This window comes from Rhinatrema bivittatum, chromosome 5, assembly GCF_901001135.1.
Source record: "Rhinatrema bivittatum chromosome 5, aRhiBiv1.1, whole genome shotgun sequence".
NCBI classification, from domain to species: domain Eukaryota; kingdom Metazoa; phylum Chordata; class Amphibia; order Gymnophiona; family Rhinatrematidae; genus Rhinatrema; species Rhinatrema bivittatum.
This window is the reverse complement of record NC_042619.1, coordinates 354,337,307-354,356,690: the sequence shown is the minus strand read 5'-3', so window position 1 is coordinate 354,356,690 and position 19,384 is coordinate 354,337,307. Positions and strand designations below refer to the sequence as shown.

General features: G+C 41.4%; 1 protein-coding gene and 1 long non-coding RNA gene across 3 annotated transcripts in view; one reads left to right on the top strand and one right to left on the bottom strand.

The window, feature by feature from the left end:
• Positions 1-19,384, top strand: part of ATP11A (ATPase phospholipid transporting 11A) — a 253,400-nt gene that overhangs the window by 189,028 nt on the left and 44,988 nt on the right. For both annotated transcript variants that reach the window (XM_029604684.1, XM_029604685.1), the window contains exons 14-19: positions 1,063-1,229; positions 3,390-3,461; positions 6,491-6,564; positions 11,702-11,805; positions 12,611-12,792; positions 14,497-14,748. In XM_029604684.1, the coding sequence (XP_029460544.1) occupies positions 1,063-1,229; positions 3,390-3,461; positions 6,491-6,564; positions 11,702-11,805; positions 12,611-12,792; positions 14,497-14,748 (851 nt within the window). The remainder of the gene's footprint in view (positions 1-1,062; positions 1,230-3,389; positions 3,462-6,490; positions 6,565-11,701; positions 11,806-12,610; positions 12,793-14,496; positions 14,749-19,384) is intronic.
• The window catches only part of LOC115093049, a 110,838-nt gene continuing 107,746 nt past the window's right edge, over positions 16,293-19,384 (bottom strand). The window contains exon 3 of the long non-coding RNA XR_003857158.1: positions 16,293-16,427. This is a non-coding gene — a long non-coding RNA (uncharacterized LOC115093049). The remainder of the gene's footprint in view (positions 16,428-19,384) is intronic.

Sequence of the window (19,384 nt, the reverse complement as noted above, 5' to 3'; positions counted from 1 at the left end):
TGCTGTTTTCACTCTTTGATTTACTGGGTTAGTTATGCAAATATTCATTCCTGGATCAGTTAATCTGGTTTCCCACTCTGTTCTGGACCCACGGGGCAAAATGTCAGTTTGTTTCTTTTTGGGATCCAATTTTAGTTCCTCCCACAGTGACCAACTCACTCCTTGGATGGAATTACTCCAGGATTACCATTAACTTCATTCCGATTTTCTTCTACAAATGGCAACGAGTCCGAAATGAATATGAATTAGCCACTGCATTAGAAATGTGTGTGTGCGTACAAACTGTTGTGGCTACCTGCTCCCTGAGAGTGATGCAGACTGCCATGATCAGTGTTTATTTTACTGGACGGGGAGGATTCTAGATTCATAAAGCTTAATTGGTCAAACCTAAAAGGTCAGTCTGTCTCCTCCCAGCACATACCTCTTCTCTTTGCAGGAGATACTTGCCAGCTATGGCCGTTTGAATCGGCCACTAAGCATTTTTGTTTGTGTAAAAAGGGTCAAAACCCTTCTATAGGGGTTTGTTGTTGTTGTGCTTTTTCCCCCCCAAAACTTAATAAAAAAAAAATCTCCATGCTGTTTGTCACCCTGGAGCTTATACTTATTTTTCTCTTTGTTCCTCGTTATCCGAGGACGTTGAGTGAAAGTCCTTTGTAGCGCCATTGCGTAGGCTTTCAGGAACTAGAGAGAATTTGTATCCCTGCTGGCCTCGTGCATCGCAAAGGGGGCGTAACTAAGCTCAGTGTGGAGACACACACAGTGAAGCTGGCAGTGGGCATCCCAGCTCAGGATCTGCAAAGTTACTTCTGATTATTTCATGGGGAATGTTTCTCTCTTCACGTGGCAAAATCTTGCCAAATCGAAATTCTAGTTTTGTCAATAAATTCAGAATTTTTTTTCTGTTTTGACACATCTCTGTCAAAGCTTGGTTCTGTTTCAAGGAATAACGTGCCATGCTCCCTTTCCATTTTTATGCGTGCCATTTCCTGTCTGCTTTTTTTTCCACACCCTTAGAAGCAATAGGAAGCAGCCGCCTCATTTGCTTGTCTTTGTGCTCCCTAGGAAAGAGAAGAGCTCTTTTTCCGTGCTCTGTGCCTTTGCCACACTGTCCAGGTGAAAGATGACGACAACGTGGATGGGCAGAAGAGACCGAATCAGTCACCAGGAAGGCCTTGCACGTATATTTCGTCATCCCCTGATGAGGTGGCCTTAGTGGAAGGGATTCAGAGGTATTGCCCACATTTTTTGCATCCTCAGACCTGCCAAAAAAAAGTGCGTGCCTAACAATTTTCTTCATCTCGATACAACTCTGATTTCTGTTTCGCATTGCAAAGTGAATACGAGGATGAACCCATGGATATAAAGGTGGCATTCTCTTGTAATACAAGCAGTGAAAAAGACTGAACTGTTGTGCAAGATGAGAGTAGTGTATTTTGAGCATTAATTAGTTTAAAAGTTATACAGAACGCACTCTTTCCATTATGAAGCCCCTTCTGTAATTTTTACTTTACAGTATGTGTAGCTTTCTAGGGGGGTATGAAAATTAATGTGTGTCTGAAAGTGCAAAGTTAGACCACAGCAACTTGTGAGTTTCAAATTCTTCCAAATATGGGCCGGCTCCAAGGGCCTTACTTGTGCGAGGCTCGGATGGGTCGTCCACAACTTAAAGCTGGAGGGTTACAGCTGTGGCACCTGGAGTGACATCTGGGAAGGTGGGTGGCTAAGAAGTGCTAATAACTGTGAATGAAGGAATTAGCTGTAGCACTCTTAGCCCCATGGTCATTAGGCCAGTGAATGGCACTAGGAAAAGCTCCATTTAGGCAGCTTCTATGCCTTTTAAATATAATATTCATGAAGGGGTTTTCACTTACAGAGAAAACTGATTTTTTTTTTTTTAAGTCAGAGACTCTGATCCGTGCAACAGTTATACTGTGTGGGATCAGAGCCCTATGCAGTTTCGCTCTTTCACAGACAAGAACGTACTCTGTCAGTACACAATTAAGCTGTGCAGTTTGTTGCCGGAGGATATGGTTCCCGCTGCTACTACTACAGCTAACACAAAAAGATGTGTTCAAGTTTCTGGAGGACTTCAATTAACAATTAATAGCCGGGTAGGCTTCAGGAACACCACCTCATACTGCTGAGAGGTGGTCAAAAACATCAGAGAAGAGATCCCCCTCCCCACCCCCTTAGTATCATCCAGGCAACCAGGTTTGGGCACAGGATGCTGGACCTCAACCCAGACCATTGGTCTCAGATCCAGTCCAGTGTTTCTTTTATTCTCATATTCTTAACCTTTCAAGCACATTTAAAAATTAATTTATTTCTGCAGAGGAAGTATTTTAATTTGTTGACCTGTGAAATCTTCGTCGCAAGCAGGATAAGGCTCCGCTGGCGACCCGCTGTCCCTCCCTTCATATTCTGCACCAAAGATTTCAGTTCTGCCCAAGAGGAGAACTCTACACAAATTCTGTGCTGCGCGGTAGCGCAGAATTCCCCCAAGAGGGGTAAGCGTTAGCTCAGGGCCCTGCACAGAGGACACTTATAGAGAGAGAGAGAGAGGAATTCAGTGAAAGAAACCAGTCTGAGCACAGATATATTTTGGGCCAGTTACTTCTAATTGATTGGACTGTATCGATTCTGAAGAAAAGTCACGATAAATTTTAATTCTGCACACCCAAATATGTGGTCCCCGGCAGCACCATCGGTGAAAAGGCGTAGTAAGACTCAGAAGGAACAAGGAGATTTAACTCCCAACCTGATCTAATGCAGATGCTACCACGTTAAAAAACCTTTAAGAAAGCACTTAAAACATACTTGTTTACACAGGCTTTTGATTGTCTTGTGTACGTATTTTATACTAGTTATTGTGTTTGCAGTGCATTTTGATCCAATAATTATGTACTGCTGTAACTCGCCTCAAACTCTCTGCTGGGAGTGCGATAAATTCTTTTAAATAAATAAATGTTTGTGAAAGTGACGATTGGATTTTATGCCCCATTAGAATTCAGTCATCGCCCTGACTTGAGGTTACGAGTGTAACGCAGATTAAGTCATTTTGCTGATGTATATGTCCTCTTTACTGATCTTGTCGTGAGTATAGTGTAGAGCACGGATTTATTTATTTTCTGTTTTATTTACAAATTTCTATGCCTCATTATCAGAGGTCCTCAGCAAGGGCCACACGCAGATGTATTTGCATATATATGTGATCTAAGAAGAAGGCTAATTTGCTTATCTTGGTTATACTGGCAACTAGACCTATTTTGTGGCCTCTCAAGGATTGAAGTTGAGAACCCCAGGTAAAAAGGACTTCCTGAATAATCTTATGATAGTAAAACTCTGCATTGCTTTTAAATATCTGAATTTCCATCTCATTTTACGTGCAGGCTTGGCTTTACATACCTGAGGATGAAAGACAATTTTATGGAAATTTTAAATCGAGACAACGATATTGAGAGGTAGGTGTGCGAAGTGAGAAAAATGATCAGGAAATTAAACAGGAGGTAATTTTCAAAGAATTAAGTTTGCACACACAAAAGGTGTGGGGCATTCCAGGGTGGGGCCACCAATTGCACACACAAGTTGCTATTTTAAAAGATGCATATTTGGCAACGTGTGTAATTTTACACCTGCATGATTGATATCAGACTTGTTTATATCGGCTGGGTGGAAGGTCTGGAGGAAGTTCAGGCTGAAGAACCAAGAGGGTCTTGGTGACCTTGAGAAGGACTGGGCAAACTGGTTCATTTCCATGCATACAGTGTTATATTATTTTATGCCTTAATACCCCCTTCTCCAACCCTACAATGTTACATTGCTTTGTTACACTATATTATATCATATGTTATGTTATTTTCTTTTTTTTGTTTCTTGGTTTTATGTACTGCACAGTTACGATCTTGATATATTGTTTCCTCACATGTTACATGTAAACCGATGTGATGCTCTGCGAACGTCTGTAAAGGAAAAAGCTTTAAATTTTAAATTTCAGTGATGCGCGCGTGTTCTAAAACCTGCAGACTCAGGCACATAAATCGGGTTTTATGAAAGTAAGGCCTACTTTATCTTCGATTGTAAAATATGGGTGTATGTTAGGTAGGAAAAGAACACATGTTCAAGACATTGAAATGCTCACTTTTAATGCTTTGCATGTATTCGTGCGTAAGCGTACCTGCCAGCGTGTGTTCCAGGGTAAAGAGATGCATATGTTATAGTACTTTCGCGTACATGACACATGCAGGCTATGAAATACTGTCAGAGATCTACACACAGACTTATACGAGTGTGTACATGCTGCCGTGCATAATTGTTTGAAAGTTATCCTCCCAGTACCTTTTTGGGCATATGAGTACAGTACACAATAACATTTGACGGGTGCGTTCTAAAAGAATATTCATATGGATCGCTTTAGAGTTTTTTGTTTGAAAGAGCAGATATGGTGTTTCCAAGTTAGCCATTGTCTTAATTCAATATTTTATTGGCTTTATTCGGTTTATTTACATAGAAGTCTATTTTCAAAGAGTTACTGAGTGGACAAGATAATCAGATAATTTTTAGCTTTTTAGGCAAATTCTGAGCTCAGCCTTAACTGGCTAGGTAGCTGCTCAAAATTTGGTTTAGATTTGATGCAGCTGGATTCCTCCAGATAAATTCAGATGGTTAGGTTTAAACATTGTACTAATTGGTAGAGTAAAAAAAGTAAAAAATTGGCAGCCCATCCCCTTATTTTTCCCACCCTTCTGATATAAAGGGGAAAAACTGTACAGGGTGCCCAATTTCCTTCTCCCCCCCTCCTGATTATATATATTTTAAAAAAGTGGTCCTTTGCCAGATCCCCACCCTGCTTCTCACTGGTCCCTCTATTTAACAAAAGTGTCTTTCAGGCATTCCCTCCCCTCAGTACTATTTGCCTGGTATTTAAATTTAAAAAAAAACGTACTTTCATTCCCCCTCCCAACAGATCCCAGGTCAGTCTGGGAGAAGGGTACAGGCTTGCTGTCATCTTGGCTTGGCATCCTTTATGGCTCACAGCAGTACAGGAGGGGGGGTAGGGATGTGCACTCATTCTGTTTGTTTTAGGCAATAACAGGCCGATGGAGTATTCGCGTGTGATTGATCGCCTGCTTTTTCCTAACGTGCGCCCGTCCTCCTCTGCCGAGCGCGCAATGCAGTAGGCAAACGAGCCACTGCGTTAAAAAGGAGGTGCTAGGGGAAACTCTGCACCCCTAGCTCCCCCTCTGCATCGGGCGCGCGGGTTAGGAAAACAAACGCTCAGTAATTAAACGTCCGTTTTTCTAACCTGACTGCCAGCAGATTATATTTTGCCATTTTCCCCTATGTAATCTATAGAGTGTAATTGCTTTTATTTATTCATTTATATATATATTATTGCTTTCTTAATTGTTTGGGTTTTTGGGAGGCATTAAAATTATCAAAACCAAAAAACTGTAAAAACCTATTCAAATGCATGCATAAGCATAACAGGAAAAATGGGTCAATTGCTTGGTCCATGCTGGTATCTCAATAAGTGCATGGCAGCCACTTAAATATGGCCAAAAGCACAACAGTTTGTCGTACACCGCGTGGATTAAACCAACCTAACTTGAGTTGGGTAAAACAGTTTGCTTTGTTTTGTTTTTAATTGGCATTTTAAAAACAGAAGAGGCAGATGCCTTGTCATACAGAAGTGCAACAGCAGCAGCGTTAGGAAATCTGTTACTGAGCTGTCACCAGTTTAGTAACAAGCTCCATGAGCCTTGTTTGTAATGTAAGCAAAAGTGACTTCCACCAAGATTTGGGTTAAATGTTGTAACGAATTATGCAATCATGACTTTTGGGTTTTGATTCGTAATTATTTTTGGAATATTTCTATAATTACAGTAAGAGTGGAGTATATACAGCAGTTGATGAATGTTATAAAGCACTGTAGTTTGCTTCTATACTAACAAACCCTTAGGGGTGAATTTTCAAAGAAGTTATGTGCGTGCATGTGGCATATATTGTACCAATTTCAAAAGTCCATTTACACGTAAAACATTTTGAAAATTCAGCCCTATGGAGTGAGTTTTTTCAAAGAAGTTATGTGCGAAAAAATAATTTTCAAAAACCCATTTATGTGTGTAAAATCCTTTGCATGCATAAAAGCCTATATCATAGCATTTTTTCAAAAGCCCACTTACATGTGTAAAACCCAGTGTCCTGATTTTCAAAAGCATTTACATGCTTAACAGTGGGTCTTAACGTGTAAACACACTTGACCCGTGTAAGTGGGCTTTTGAAAATTGCCACCATATATGTCATTGAATGGTCCATAGGATTTACTTATGTGAGTGCACTTTATGCGAGTAAATGGCTTTTGAAAATTGCTACAATTCTATGTTACATTTACGTGAGTAATTCTCTTGGAAATTATCTCCTAAGAGTTTGTGCAACACAATTTCTGCAGCATCTATATTTTTTGTTTTGTGTTTTTTTTTTTTTTTTTCAGGTTTGAATTACTGGAGGTTTTGAGTTTTGATTCAGTCAGGAGGAGAATGAGTGTGATTGTAAAATCGGCCAAAGGTACCACCCGTCTTATCCCATTATTTTTAGTTGTATTGTGAATGTTCTAGTGGTAAATTGTTTTCTCTTTATGTTTTTGGGCTGACTTTTTTTTTTTTTACTTTGGATGGAAAAAACTGCAGCATAATTCAACTTCCGTATTTTAAAGGATGGCACTTAAAGCTTTTTTTGAGGCCACCAATGAGTAAGTTTTCGTTTTCTTAAAGTATGGATGGGTGCTTCTGTCCATGTACTGCTCTGTTATGCAGAGTTTTCTAGTATTGCGGATTGTACAGTAAAATGGCAGTGCAACTGTTCGACAGAAATCTCATGTATAATTCTGCCAGTATTGAAGCTCTGAACTAATCACTTTAATTGATCCAAGATCTGATTTAAAAAAAAAAGGCAAACTCCTCCTATTTATCTTTTTCAGATTTTTCCTAATCTTGTTTTTGTTTTTTTTTGTTTGTTTTTTTTAACCCCCCCCCCCCCTCTCTGGGTATAAGCTGGATACGAATGGGGCCATAAAAGTTTGACTCTTCGGGGCTGGAACCTCTCACCAGCGCTAACTCTCTCGCTGGCTCCCTTATCCCCCAAGGCTGGATCCTTCGTAGACGGAGGGAAAGATTTACTTTCAGGGCCCGGTGTAACAGGGGTGACTTTGTGTTCCCCAGCAGAGGTACACTCTTCCCAACACTGAGGGGTGCTGTAGGCGCCAGAAGGAATACACAGGAGGCTTTGGGTTTAGAATGCAAAATCAAAACATTCAGATGAACTAAGGGCCCAATTCAGCTTCCTTCCTTTGATTTCCACAGGTGACGGTTACAGTTCTTTTTCTCTCTATATCTGTGCAAGGGAAACACTCACCATCCACGGATTGAATTAATGAGGGTCCCAGGTGGATAAGGGCACCCGTGACGGGACAGAAAAACCCCTTCCGGCTGGCCAAAAATGTATTATAGGCTCTCTGCACGGAATCTCTCTCTCTCGGGGGTGAGGTCCTCAGTGGTAACTCAGATGTGGTTTTAATCACAGTTCCTCTCAGTCCTTCTCCATCTCACTCGGTGTATTTGAATCCCTAGGTTGAAAAGGGATCCCCTGGAACGCACAGCTCCCAATGTTTCTCTGAGAGAGGGCAGGAAGAAGGAGCAATAGAGATGTGAATTGGAACCGGAATCGATTCCGGGTTCGGGGACTATCGGGGAATTTTTTTCGTGTGGTCCGATCGTTTTTTTTTTTTATCGGCTGCGCCCGAGCTGATAAACAAAAAACCCACCCCGACCCTTTAAATCACATCCTTTAGCTTCCCCCACCCTCCCGAACCCCCCCCCCCCCAAAACTTTTTAAAAGTACCTGGTGGTCCAGTGGGGGGTGCCGCGAGCGATCTCGGGCCGTCGGTTGCCACTAATCAAAATGGCACCGATGGCCCTTTGCCCTTACCATGTGACAGGGTATCCGTGCCATTGGCCGGCCCCTGTCACATGGTAGGAGCGCTGGATGGCCCGCGCCATGGTGCCAGCCGTCCATTACTGAATACAGGAAAACCCAGGGCTAAGTGTAACGTGACCGGAGGTTCCACTATGCTTTAATTAAAACACGAGTCTGAAACAATAATGTCCTCTAATACGAAATGTCCAGATGATGGATAATAGTCAGATTTTCATCCTATCCCAGCTCCAGTTCTATTACTATAGCTACTGCCAGTGCAGTTTTTGCTGAAGTCTCCTCATCACATTTCAACCAAAATGATGTTTTTGCTTTCAGAATAATCCGTTTTGAAGTGTGCCCCTGAAAATGATTAGAGTGAGGTGCGGGGGGAGGGGAGTCATTTTGGAACAGCCTGCATAAATTAGCTGGCAAATGCCAGCATAAACCTGCACCAATTTTCAAAGGCAAAATATGCACATACTCTCCTGTTTTGAAAATTATTCTACTGAAAGTTACCCAGACACAATTACGCCTGCTAAGTTCTGTGTAGAAATGCTCTGGGAAATTTTAACGCGCTTTTGGGAAAAAAGCAGACGTACGCGTGTAAATGCAAGCCCCCTCCCTAGAAATGCTTCTGCTCAGTCCAGGTAAATGCACGTGTGAACACGCCTTACGTGCACAAGTTTACCTTCGTATCAGGCAGGCACTTTTGTTAAAGGCTGTTTCCGTGCGTAACCTACAGAAGCCTTTTGAAAATTGCCCTCTGATGGCCATGGTACCCCTTTTTTTTTTTTTTGTCTTTCTAAACTGATTGCAAGCCCCTGGAAAGACCCGTGATGCACGGAGGGAATCGATCCCACAGCATTCTGAGCAGCCCGCGGGAGAAAGTCGCTCGAAGGGTGCGTGTCCATGCCCATTCTTAGGCACGCCCTCGCCCTTCCAGCAGTTTCTGTCTCGATCACGTGAAAGAGTGTGCAGCCACTCTTAAAAGAGGAGGGAAACTCGTCAGGCTGTCTGCCTATGCCCCTCATTTTTGAAGCTGAGGACTGGGCTGGTCGTGGAGACTGGGGAGTGGCGGGACATTTTAAAATGAAACCTGTGCCACACTGGTAATGTGTACCTGTCCCTAGATGATGGCCATTACTGTACCAACAAGCTGTCTGACGGTTTCAAGGGCCGAGGTGATGTGATTCCATGTTAAGTAAATTTCATAGAGCATTTTCCATGAAGAAAAAGAATTTAACCTCAAAATCTGTGGCTCTCTCAGTGCTTTAAAGAAAAGAACTTCATATTCTGTGACTGCAAACACTGTAATCTTGCCCAAATGTTTTGGAAGTTCAAAAACGTAGAACATAATTGTGGGTGCTGCAGATTCTGTCTTATTTTCTCTTTGGCTTCATGTATTTCAACCCAGTATGAATTTCCCAGAATTTGCCTTATACAGTAGAGGGGGCAAGTGTGTATAGTTCAAAGCACTAAAGGCCTTCCTCCCTTGAGGGAAACTTTTACCAAGACTGTGACCCTTTGAACTCGTTAACTTTTTCTCATTAACGATTGCCGTGTCAGCGGTGCGAGCCCTCGAGCTGTGACGTGGTTGATGCAGCCTAGTTAGGTGAACCTGCTAGGCCCATGCCGACAGCTGGCGCTCGTGCCCTTACTGCCAACGGAGCTGGAGTTTCAGCCCCCATTGCCAGTGGGTTTCCAAGGGGCCAGCAGGGCTCAGGCGAGCGTCCCGTAAGAAGTGGTCAGAGAGAGAGAGAGAGTCCAGGGCAGGCAGCAAGCAGACAGAATCCAAGGCACAGGTCAGAACAGGAGAATCAGGCCAAGACATACAGAGACAAGACAGGGCAAGGCAAAGAAGGCAAGGGCATGGACAAGACAAGACAGCAGAATAAGGAGGCAGGCACAGGGGACAGTAAGACAAGGCATAGGAAGAAGCAACATTGGGTGGGACTAGGCTGGAGCGCAGCTGGTGCTTAATATATCAGCCATGGGGAGTGCTGACCAGACTTTCATGCTGCAGGAGCCTTTAAAGACAGGAGGGAGGGGGTGCGTGTGCCTAAGGGGGGAGACGCGGAATGACTGGCCTGGCAGCGACGGCAGCGTCCCTGACACGAGAGGTCCCGGCGGCTTCCTGACTTCGGTGGCTCCCCAGGGTAGATGCAGTTAGACAAGGGGAGGCCTTTCCATGGCTGTTCGAGACATTATATGCACTTGTTTTTGAAAATTGCATACTTTTTAAAAAAAAAATTAAATTGCGTCTTGTGTTATCATGATCTTTTGCTTAATGACTGTGTTGAGTTATCGAGTGTACCATGGACAAGTATATGTGTTGCAGATGTGTGTGGAAGTTTGTGGCTGCTCCACGTATAAATCATAAACTTCCTTGTACACACTGTAGAAGTCTGCAATTTCTTAGCATCTGCAGAGGAAAGCTAATTCTTGTGCTGCTGCTGCTACTACTGTTTACTATTTCGGTAGTGCTGCTGACATATGAAGAAATGTGCAGATAGATATGAGTCTCCCTTCTCAAGGGAGCTTACGATATTACAGTAAAATATTAAAAAAATACAAAAATAATATGCATAATGAATATACCAATTACTGGGTACTACTGTGAGATTGACAAAATTTGCATGCAGGAACACAGCTCATACATATTAAAATGCACCAGGTCTTCATTTTTTTTTTTTTGGCTTCTTGTATCGTGGCTATGTGAATAGGGCATGAAGTTTCTGAATAAACTGTGGCCCTGTCGTCGACCAGTCTCAGTACTTTTTTCTGCAATAGACCTGCCTATGTTCCCTGGTACGCTGCCATTTTGGGGCAGTTTGAAATGCCCCTGGGTGTCCACGGTTTTTGTCATTGCTTTAGGCAGTGTTTGTGTTTCACCATTGTTGACCATCGGTTCTCCTCCACATAGTGTATCGTGTGTGTAATCCCGCCTCTCCCAGTGACTTTGTAAGACCCTCTTTAGCACTGCTTTTATGCTTGGTACGTAGGAATGGTGTATTTTTTTCTCCCCCCCCCCCCCCCTTGGGTGTCACATTTTAATAGTTATTTATAGAGAAGAAATGCATAAAGAACATGTCAATGTTTTTATACAGTCTTTGTAATGATTTCAAAATATGAAACTGTGCATTGGTGTCACCTGCAAATGAGAATTCCTCCCTTGTCTTGATGGAGTTATTTGGATCCATTGAATCCATGAGAGACACGTTTTATAGTTTTAAAGTCCCTGTAGATGGCTATGATCAGATAAGCTGCCTGTAAATAATACAGTATATTATACATACATACATGCACAGGATACTACAGAGGGGTTAGGAAGAGTCTAGTGATTAGAGCAGTGGGCTGCAAACCAGAGAAGCCAGGATTCAGATCTCACAGACACTCCTTGTGACCTTCGGCAAGTCACTTCACCATCCAGTGCCCCAGGTACAAACTTAGGGGATCATTTATTAAGCTTTTTTTTCCCCCCATAGAGACAGAATGGGGGAAAAGTCATAGGTAAATCAGGCTCTTAAGAATGTAAGCCCTCTGGGGATAGGGAAATGCCTACAGTACCCGAATGTAATCTGCTTTGAGGTGTTCGAAAGGCAGATAATTTTTTATTTATAATATATGTACATTTGGAAAAGACCCAATCCGGGTGTTCAGAGAGCAAGGCTTTAATTTTAATAAGGCGTAGCATCAAACATAATTATGCCTTTTTTCCCTAATTTTTCAGGGGATGTATTTCTATTCTGCAAAGGGGCTGACTCTTCTATTTTTCCCAGAGTTGCAGAAGGCAAGGTTGAGCAAATCCAAGCTAGAGTTGAGCGCAATGCAGTGGTAAGACCATTCTTAATTATTAAATGGCTGTAAAATGCAAGAACTAGTTCTTTATCCCCTAAAGTGATTTTTAAGAATGTGTAAAAAAAAAAAAAAAAAACTTCCTAAAAATGACTCGTCTTATGACTTTTAATAATGGTCATTTCACAGAAGAACTGAAAATGTAATCACTCAGAAAATATTCTGCATTTAAAAGAAAGGACTCTGCGGTTACAGAACATCTGCACAGTTCATCTTGAGTATTAATTAAATGCATTTGAACATGAGACATAACAGCATATTGAAATCCATATGCACTGCTCTAGAATACGTTTTGTATGTGTATGGAATGGGGAGCTTTACTGCAAAGAGTAAAACACTGAGTTACATTTACATAAAAGTTAGAACATTTATAGTTCATTTCTCAGAAGAGTTAACTTTCCACTGGAGTTTCAGTATATTCATTTTTCAATACATTCAATCACCATCTGTCTATTGAACAAAGAGAGAACAGGATAATCCTTTAAGTTAGTGCACTTTTTCCCAATAACTTGGTAAATTATTCTGTTGCAGTCAGATCTGTCTTCTGCTGAGGCTAAAATGATGTATGTAGTTTTAGGAAAGAACACAAGAGTGCAATCATATTACAATTTTTTTTCTCACTTTAATCATTTTGGAGCTACAAAAACATTTAAAAAACATATTTTTTTAAATATCCTGTACTTTTTAAATATCCTGTACTTTTAATTATGTCTGTGAGAACTTCACCTTCTATCTAAAGAAATGACAGATATCTGCAGTTCTTTGTTTTCATTGGATCCTATAGGAGGGACTGAGAACTTTGTGTGTTGCATATAAAAGATTCACAGAGGAGGAGTATGAGGAGGCCCGCAAACAGCTTCACACAGCAAAACTAGCGCTTCAGGATCGGGAAAAGAAACTGGCAGAGGCATATGAGCAAATAGAAAGAGAGCTAATTTTGCTTGGTGCGACAGCTGTGGAGGACAGGTAAAATATTTCTTACTGTGGTTTGAAGAGCAAGCTGCAATGGAGACTAGTGCATGCAATGGAGAATAGTGCATGCAAATTTATCTCATGCATATTCATTATGGATATCCAGAAAAGCCAAATGGCTGGGGGTCCCCCAGGACAGGTTTAGGAACCAATGAACTATAGATGATCCATTCAAAAATCTCACACCCATCCACAAACTCTATAGGAAATTTTTAAAATAGGCTGTAAAGATCTCAAATAAAAATATCCAATGTTATTCTTTCTGTAAAAGGAGGTGGGTCAGTATTATCCCCTCAAAATTGTAGAACTTTCTGCAGGATTAAATTTATTTATTCATTTATGTGTGTGTATGTATGTATATGTATGTATGTGTGTGTGTGTGTGTGTGTATATATATATATATATATATATATATATATATATATATAAAATAAAAATATAGTTTTATATTCAAATGTAATGAATCAACAGAATGACCACATTCCACCCAGTGTTGAGTTAAAGGTTCTTTCATCTGCTCCTTCATAATCATACAGCAATGTTCAATAATCCGATTTTTCACCACATGAGAGGTTTTACCGACATACAATAATTGCTTTTATCAAGTAAATTGCATGGGTAGATTCACAGGTGTTAGAAAATCTAAGCCAAAAATGCTTACCTGAAAACCAGATGTACAAAACTAATGGACATACTTTTAAAACTTCCCCAAAAGTTACCAGGCAACCAGAGTTTGCCTGTATCCTCACTAAAGTTTTTTTCACATAGGGAGGTGTACTGTAGAAAATACAATACTGAAATGGTGGGCAACAGGACCACATTTTATTCAAAAACCTCATGCCCTATTCACACATCCATTTAGCTATTATACAACATGTCAAAAAAATGAAGACCTGGGGCCGTATATGCAAATTCTAGCAATCTGCAATTCCGATTTAAACAGACCTTGAAAATGTCCAAAAGGGGAGAGCAATTTGTCTCATACATTTTGAACTTGTTTGAACATAAATAAAGGAAATTGTTCAAATGCCTTGTGCTCTTGTAACATCTTTTGATAATGTCCACAACCTTAAGTATATAAATCGTGCATGGAACAACACAAACAAATAGTAAGGTAGAATGCTAATAATGGGAAAACATGCAAACAATCATATGAAAAAATTTCCCCTAAAAGAAATTTGTATCATCTATATGGCCATCATACTAGGCACTCCTGGTATCAAATACTTCAATTGCCTTATATATAATCATCATCATGTTTTTTTAATGCAAATAAAAACTTATCTTGTCTGATTCCCAGGTGAAATAAGACTCCCCGACATGGATCCGTGTGTTGCAAACGGCATCAGGGGGAATTCTTGCAAACAATAGCCATAGCATCTCTTGGCGCAAAATCAAAACTGCCCGGAACATGCAACATTCAGAATCCATGATCAAATATCTTGCATGCACACAAACATTTGAAATCTCTTAAAAGATTTAAGAAAGAGAAGGCTGAGTTTTTAAAAAAAAAAAATCTTGTAAGAGGAAAAAAAATATAAGAAAAAAATGTCTTTAGCCATATAATTGGCAGTACCAGAATTGGTAATATAACCACTTTGTAGTCATTACATTTTGCAGCATAAATGCTGTATAACAGAAACTTTTAGTTTCTATACTGTTTTCACCTGTCTCTAAGCATAGATTTCTATTTCTTAGACTGCAGGAAAAAGCTGCCGATACCATTGAATCGCTGCAGAAGGCTGGCATTAAAGTGTGGGTCTTGACGGGAGACAAAATGGAGACCGCTGCAGCCACTTGCTATGCATGCAAGCTTTTCCGAAGAAACACACAATTGCTGGAGCTAACCACAAAGAAAATAGAAGAGCAAAGTTTGCACGATGTTTTGTTTGAGCTAAGCAAAACCGTGCTACGGCATAGTGATAGCTTAACCAGGGATAACTTTTCAGGGTATGTACGGAGCCAAAAATGTGGTGTTCATTTCATAACTGGTTTCAGTATTTGAAGAATAGGCTTTGAGGTCGATATGCAAAGGGTTTGTCCAGGCAACTTTTTGAGTTATTGGACAAACTCTTAAGATTTGAATTTCCTATCCCTCTCATTGGTGAGATTTTACCCAGGTAAGTCCCATCCCCCGGCTAACATTTTAGCCGGATAAAAAAGAGCAGAGAGTTCGTCTGGGGTCCTGCGTAAAATTTATCTGGGCTAGTGCAAGCACTCAGGCTCTCACTAGATAATCAGTTTACGTTTTCTTGAAAAATCGGCACCCTAAAGCTATCAGGATGACACTTGCCTGGGTAAGTGTCCCACGCCCTGACTTGCTCAATTGTTCGTTCTTATGAAAAGAACATTTTAGAGCATTGTCGAATCTGCCCTTAAGGATTTAGCCTGTCTTGTTGGGATTAGATAGAATATATATTCTATCTTACGGATTCCATGCAAATATGCTGCAAATGCAGTTTAAGCTGAACTAGCATGATGTGAAGCCCAAATTCGAGAAGGTAAGTGGTAAAATATGTTACGTCATAAAAACAACACTGATGTATGAATACATTCCTTACGGATTTAATGTTTGCTAGAATAAGGGACTAGAGCTAAAATTCCTGAGAAATGCAATGTCTTCCTTCGCATATCAGACCAGAAAAAAACTGCAGCTGTAGGACACATTTATTGCTGTCGATACAGTTTGTACAAAAGTAATAATGGTTTGATTTTTCTCAGGTTATAGTCTGCTGTTGCTGAGATTAACAAATTGTTAGTTGGGCTAGTACACAGAGCGAATTTGACATGACATATAGAGAGAGAACATACAGTGTTTGTGCAGCCTAAAGGTAAGGTTTGTACCGCCTCTAGAATGCCTGCTGGGCTGGGACTAGACAATCAGCACTACCGGTTAATCTGAGGGCGTTCTACTTTGACAGCCTGCATTAAGTACCAAATAGGTTCAGTAAGAAGCAACTTTAAAGCTTTGTTTGTTTTGTTTTACCGGATAGAGATGGTTTACATTAAGGTGGGTTCTGGGGAAAAGTTTTCATATAAAATAAATGAGATGCCCAAGACAAGCTAGGTTTTTGTTTTTTTTTTAACTATATTGATTATCAAATATATTTAGCAAGCAACAAACATAAGTAAAAACAATAATGCAGCGTGAATTTTAAACAAATACCAATAGCAAGAGACATAACCACATCTCAGTAGTTCTAAAGGTCCATCAACAGGGATCCCAGGGAAACTGAAGCAAGAAAATAGAAAGCTAATTATACCATGGCCTTGGTCTGATACCAACTAATTAAGACTTGTTGTTAAGGAATACAAAATAACATATCTAATTCCTTGAAGCGTAAATAAATATTTACATGGATAATGGAGAAGAAATAAACCCTCCAGCTGCAAAATCCTTGACTTCAGCAGAAGGAACTGCCACTTCCTCTCTTGCATTTCCTCAGGGTCTGGGGAACATTTGGGCTCTGCAGTTCATACATCCTGTCAGGTTCGTCACAGCCAAAACAGCCTGGTCTGTCTCCATTCCCTCAGGAAACCCAGTTGAATCCAAAGCATCCTGTGAAACCCAAGAGGGCTGAACTTGTCCCTCAGCTTCATGACAGTTGTATACAGGAAGGTAGAAGGCCCTGGAGAGAAGTGGGACAGACTCAGGTGGTATACTATCTTTAGTATTGTAAATCACATGTTCCTTAAACATCTCTAAAGCCGAAGCAGGCGAAATTCTAGGAAAATGAACCAGATGCAAATTACGTCCACACAAAGTGTTTTCATAAAATTTCAGTTTGCTCTGAATTACTGCCAAGTCTTTAATAAATGCTTCTCTCTAGCTTGTGTCTAACTTCCACGGCATCCGGGCACTGTTTAATATTAGCACGCCATAGCTCTTGAGCCTCAAAATTTCCCTGTGACACCGACAGGCCGATGCAATAAAGTGCGCCCTTCCGAGTGCACAGTTTAACGAGCGGTTGGATGCACGTTCTGGACACGCGTCCATAACCCCCAATGCAAACGGGATCAGCGCGTCCAAAACAGGCATCCAAACAAAGGTGTCGCTAATGGCGCTCCTCACATGTTAAATGCCACGTAGATGAGGCTATCAGCTATTGCCCCGCAATGCAAAAAATCCCAGTGTGCCCAAGACGCACTTTTTAACCCATAAAAGTTTTTTAGCCTGCCTGGAGCAGGTGTAAAGTGTTTCTGCATGCCAAAAACCCCCCCAAAAACTGCTTTTCTGTGGTTCTTACTACTTAGTATCATCACAGTACTAAGAAGGAAGAATCACAGAAAGCCACACCGTCCGAAAAACAGTGTTGACATAAAAAAAAAAAAAAATTTGGGGGAGGCGTACAATATATATACCCACAATATACATGCTCTGGGCCATATATATTGTGTGTGCATATTGTGCCAGTAAAATAGCTGCCACAGGGGATTACAGATGCTCGTAAAATGAGCGTGGGTTTTACTAACCCATGCACAGCCATGTCTCCTGGGAGCCCCATGCCATGGATGCGCTAGGGATGCACAATTTATCCCTAGCGCGGCCTTTTTAGCGTGGCAGCTCATTTGTTTATTGCATCGGGTGCCCAGAAGAGGTGATTGTGAGCGCATTAAAAAAAAATGCTCCCAGTTTGGATACATGTTTTTAGCGAGTCCATATTGCATCGGCCTGTGAATGTTTAGCTGAAAGTTCTTGAATTTGAACAGAAATTGTTCCCTGCATCATGCACAAAATCTCCCACAGTCTCAAAGATAAAACTCTCTCTAGTTTAGGAAGATACTTTACTTGGAGATTTGGTAACTAAAAGCAAGTGTTCTGAAGGTTGACCCTTGGACCGAAGGAGTGAGTCTACCCGTGAGGAGGAACCCCACTAATCCCTAACCTTCGGCAGGCGAGGCTGGAGCTTCACCACTACCAACCCATGTTCCCCTTAGGTTGAGCCCTCGGGTACCGGTGCCGTCTGGACTTACGTGGGGTCTCTGTGATTAATGTCCAGGCACAGATCACGGCCAGCAGTGATAATCGTAGTCAGTCCAAGCGAAGGTCAAGACAGGTGTCAGTCCAAAGAGCAGGATGAATCAGAAACTCAGGACAGGAAAAAATCAGGAACCACTGGAATCTCAGGAACTAAAGAAAACTTAGGATGCCCAGAAGTACAAGAAAAGCCGGGCACTGGGAGAAAGTCATTGCCAAGGCACTAGTAAAGTGCAGGGACTATCCTTTTATAGTCCCTGCACTGTGAAGTCAAAGAATAGGGCCACGAGGACAGACGTTAAGTTACTGGTCCTTTAAATTAAAAGTAAACAGAGCAGGCACCTAAAGAGCCGGGATGACAGAGACGCTGAGAAGCCCCAGCAAAGACGGCAGAGCCCCGATCATATGAACCACTCTGGCCATGCGCCCTGCAACGTCCGAGCAGCAGCCAGACGAGAACCCGAAGCCAGAGCTCCTACCATACGCACCGCTCTGGTCGCTCGCACAGCAATGGCCGCGCCGCGGTGAGGTCCAGGCAGACGCAACCCCGAAGCCAAGGTATGTAGAGTTGGACATCGAGCAGTGCGTCCAACCCGTGCAACATCAAGTAAGATCCTGATCTGAAGAAAGACCTCTACAAGCAGAGAGTAAGATTAAATGGACAATTTTCTCAGTGGAGGGGGGTGGGCAGTGGAGTGCCTCAGGGATCTGTACTTGAACCGGTGCTTTTCAATATATTTATAAATGATCTGGAAAGGAATACGACGAATGAGGTAATCAAATTTGCAGATGATGCAAAATTATTCAGAGTAGCTAAATCATAAGCGGATTGTGATACATTACAGGAGGACCTTGCAAGACTGGAAAATTGGGCATCTAAATGGCAGATGAAATTTAATGTGGATAAGTGCAAGGTGATGCATATAGGGGAAAATAACCCATGCTATAGTTACAATGTTAGGTTCCATATTAGGAGCTACCACCCAGGAAAGAGATCTAGGCATCATAGTGGATAACACATTGAAATCGTCGATTCAGTGTTCCGTGGTAGTCAAAAAAGCAATGTTAGCAATTATTAGAAAGGGAATGGTGAATAAAACAGAAAATGTCATAATGCCTCTGTATCGCTCCATGGTGAGACCGCACCTTGAATACTGTGTACAATTCTGGTCGCCACATGGGATAGACTTGGTTTTTGGGTACTTGCCAGGTTCTTATGGCCTGGATTGGCCACTGTTGGAGCAGGATGCTGGGCTTGATGGACCCTTGGTCTGACCCAGTATGGCATGTTCTTATGCTGATTGATTCACAGTAATGTACTATTCAGTGTGCATAACATTGTACCCCCTTAGACCCTGATGGAAGCGAGTAGATCAATGTGAATACTGCAATTTCTTTGTCTTAATGAAAGTCTTAAAACAACACTAATCACAGATTTTTCTCCTGGTGTAGCTTGGGACTGACGTTTGCCATAGAAGGAATTCAATTTAATCTCACCAGTCACATGTAGCAGGGGAGATTCTAATACACTGAAAAAGAGTAGAAGAAGAAAGTTCCAGATGTGCTAGTTTTAGATCAATAATGGTCCAAGTCATGAAATTGCTACTT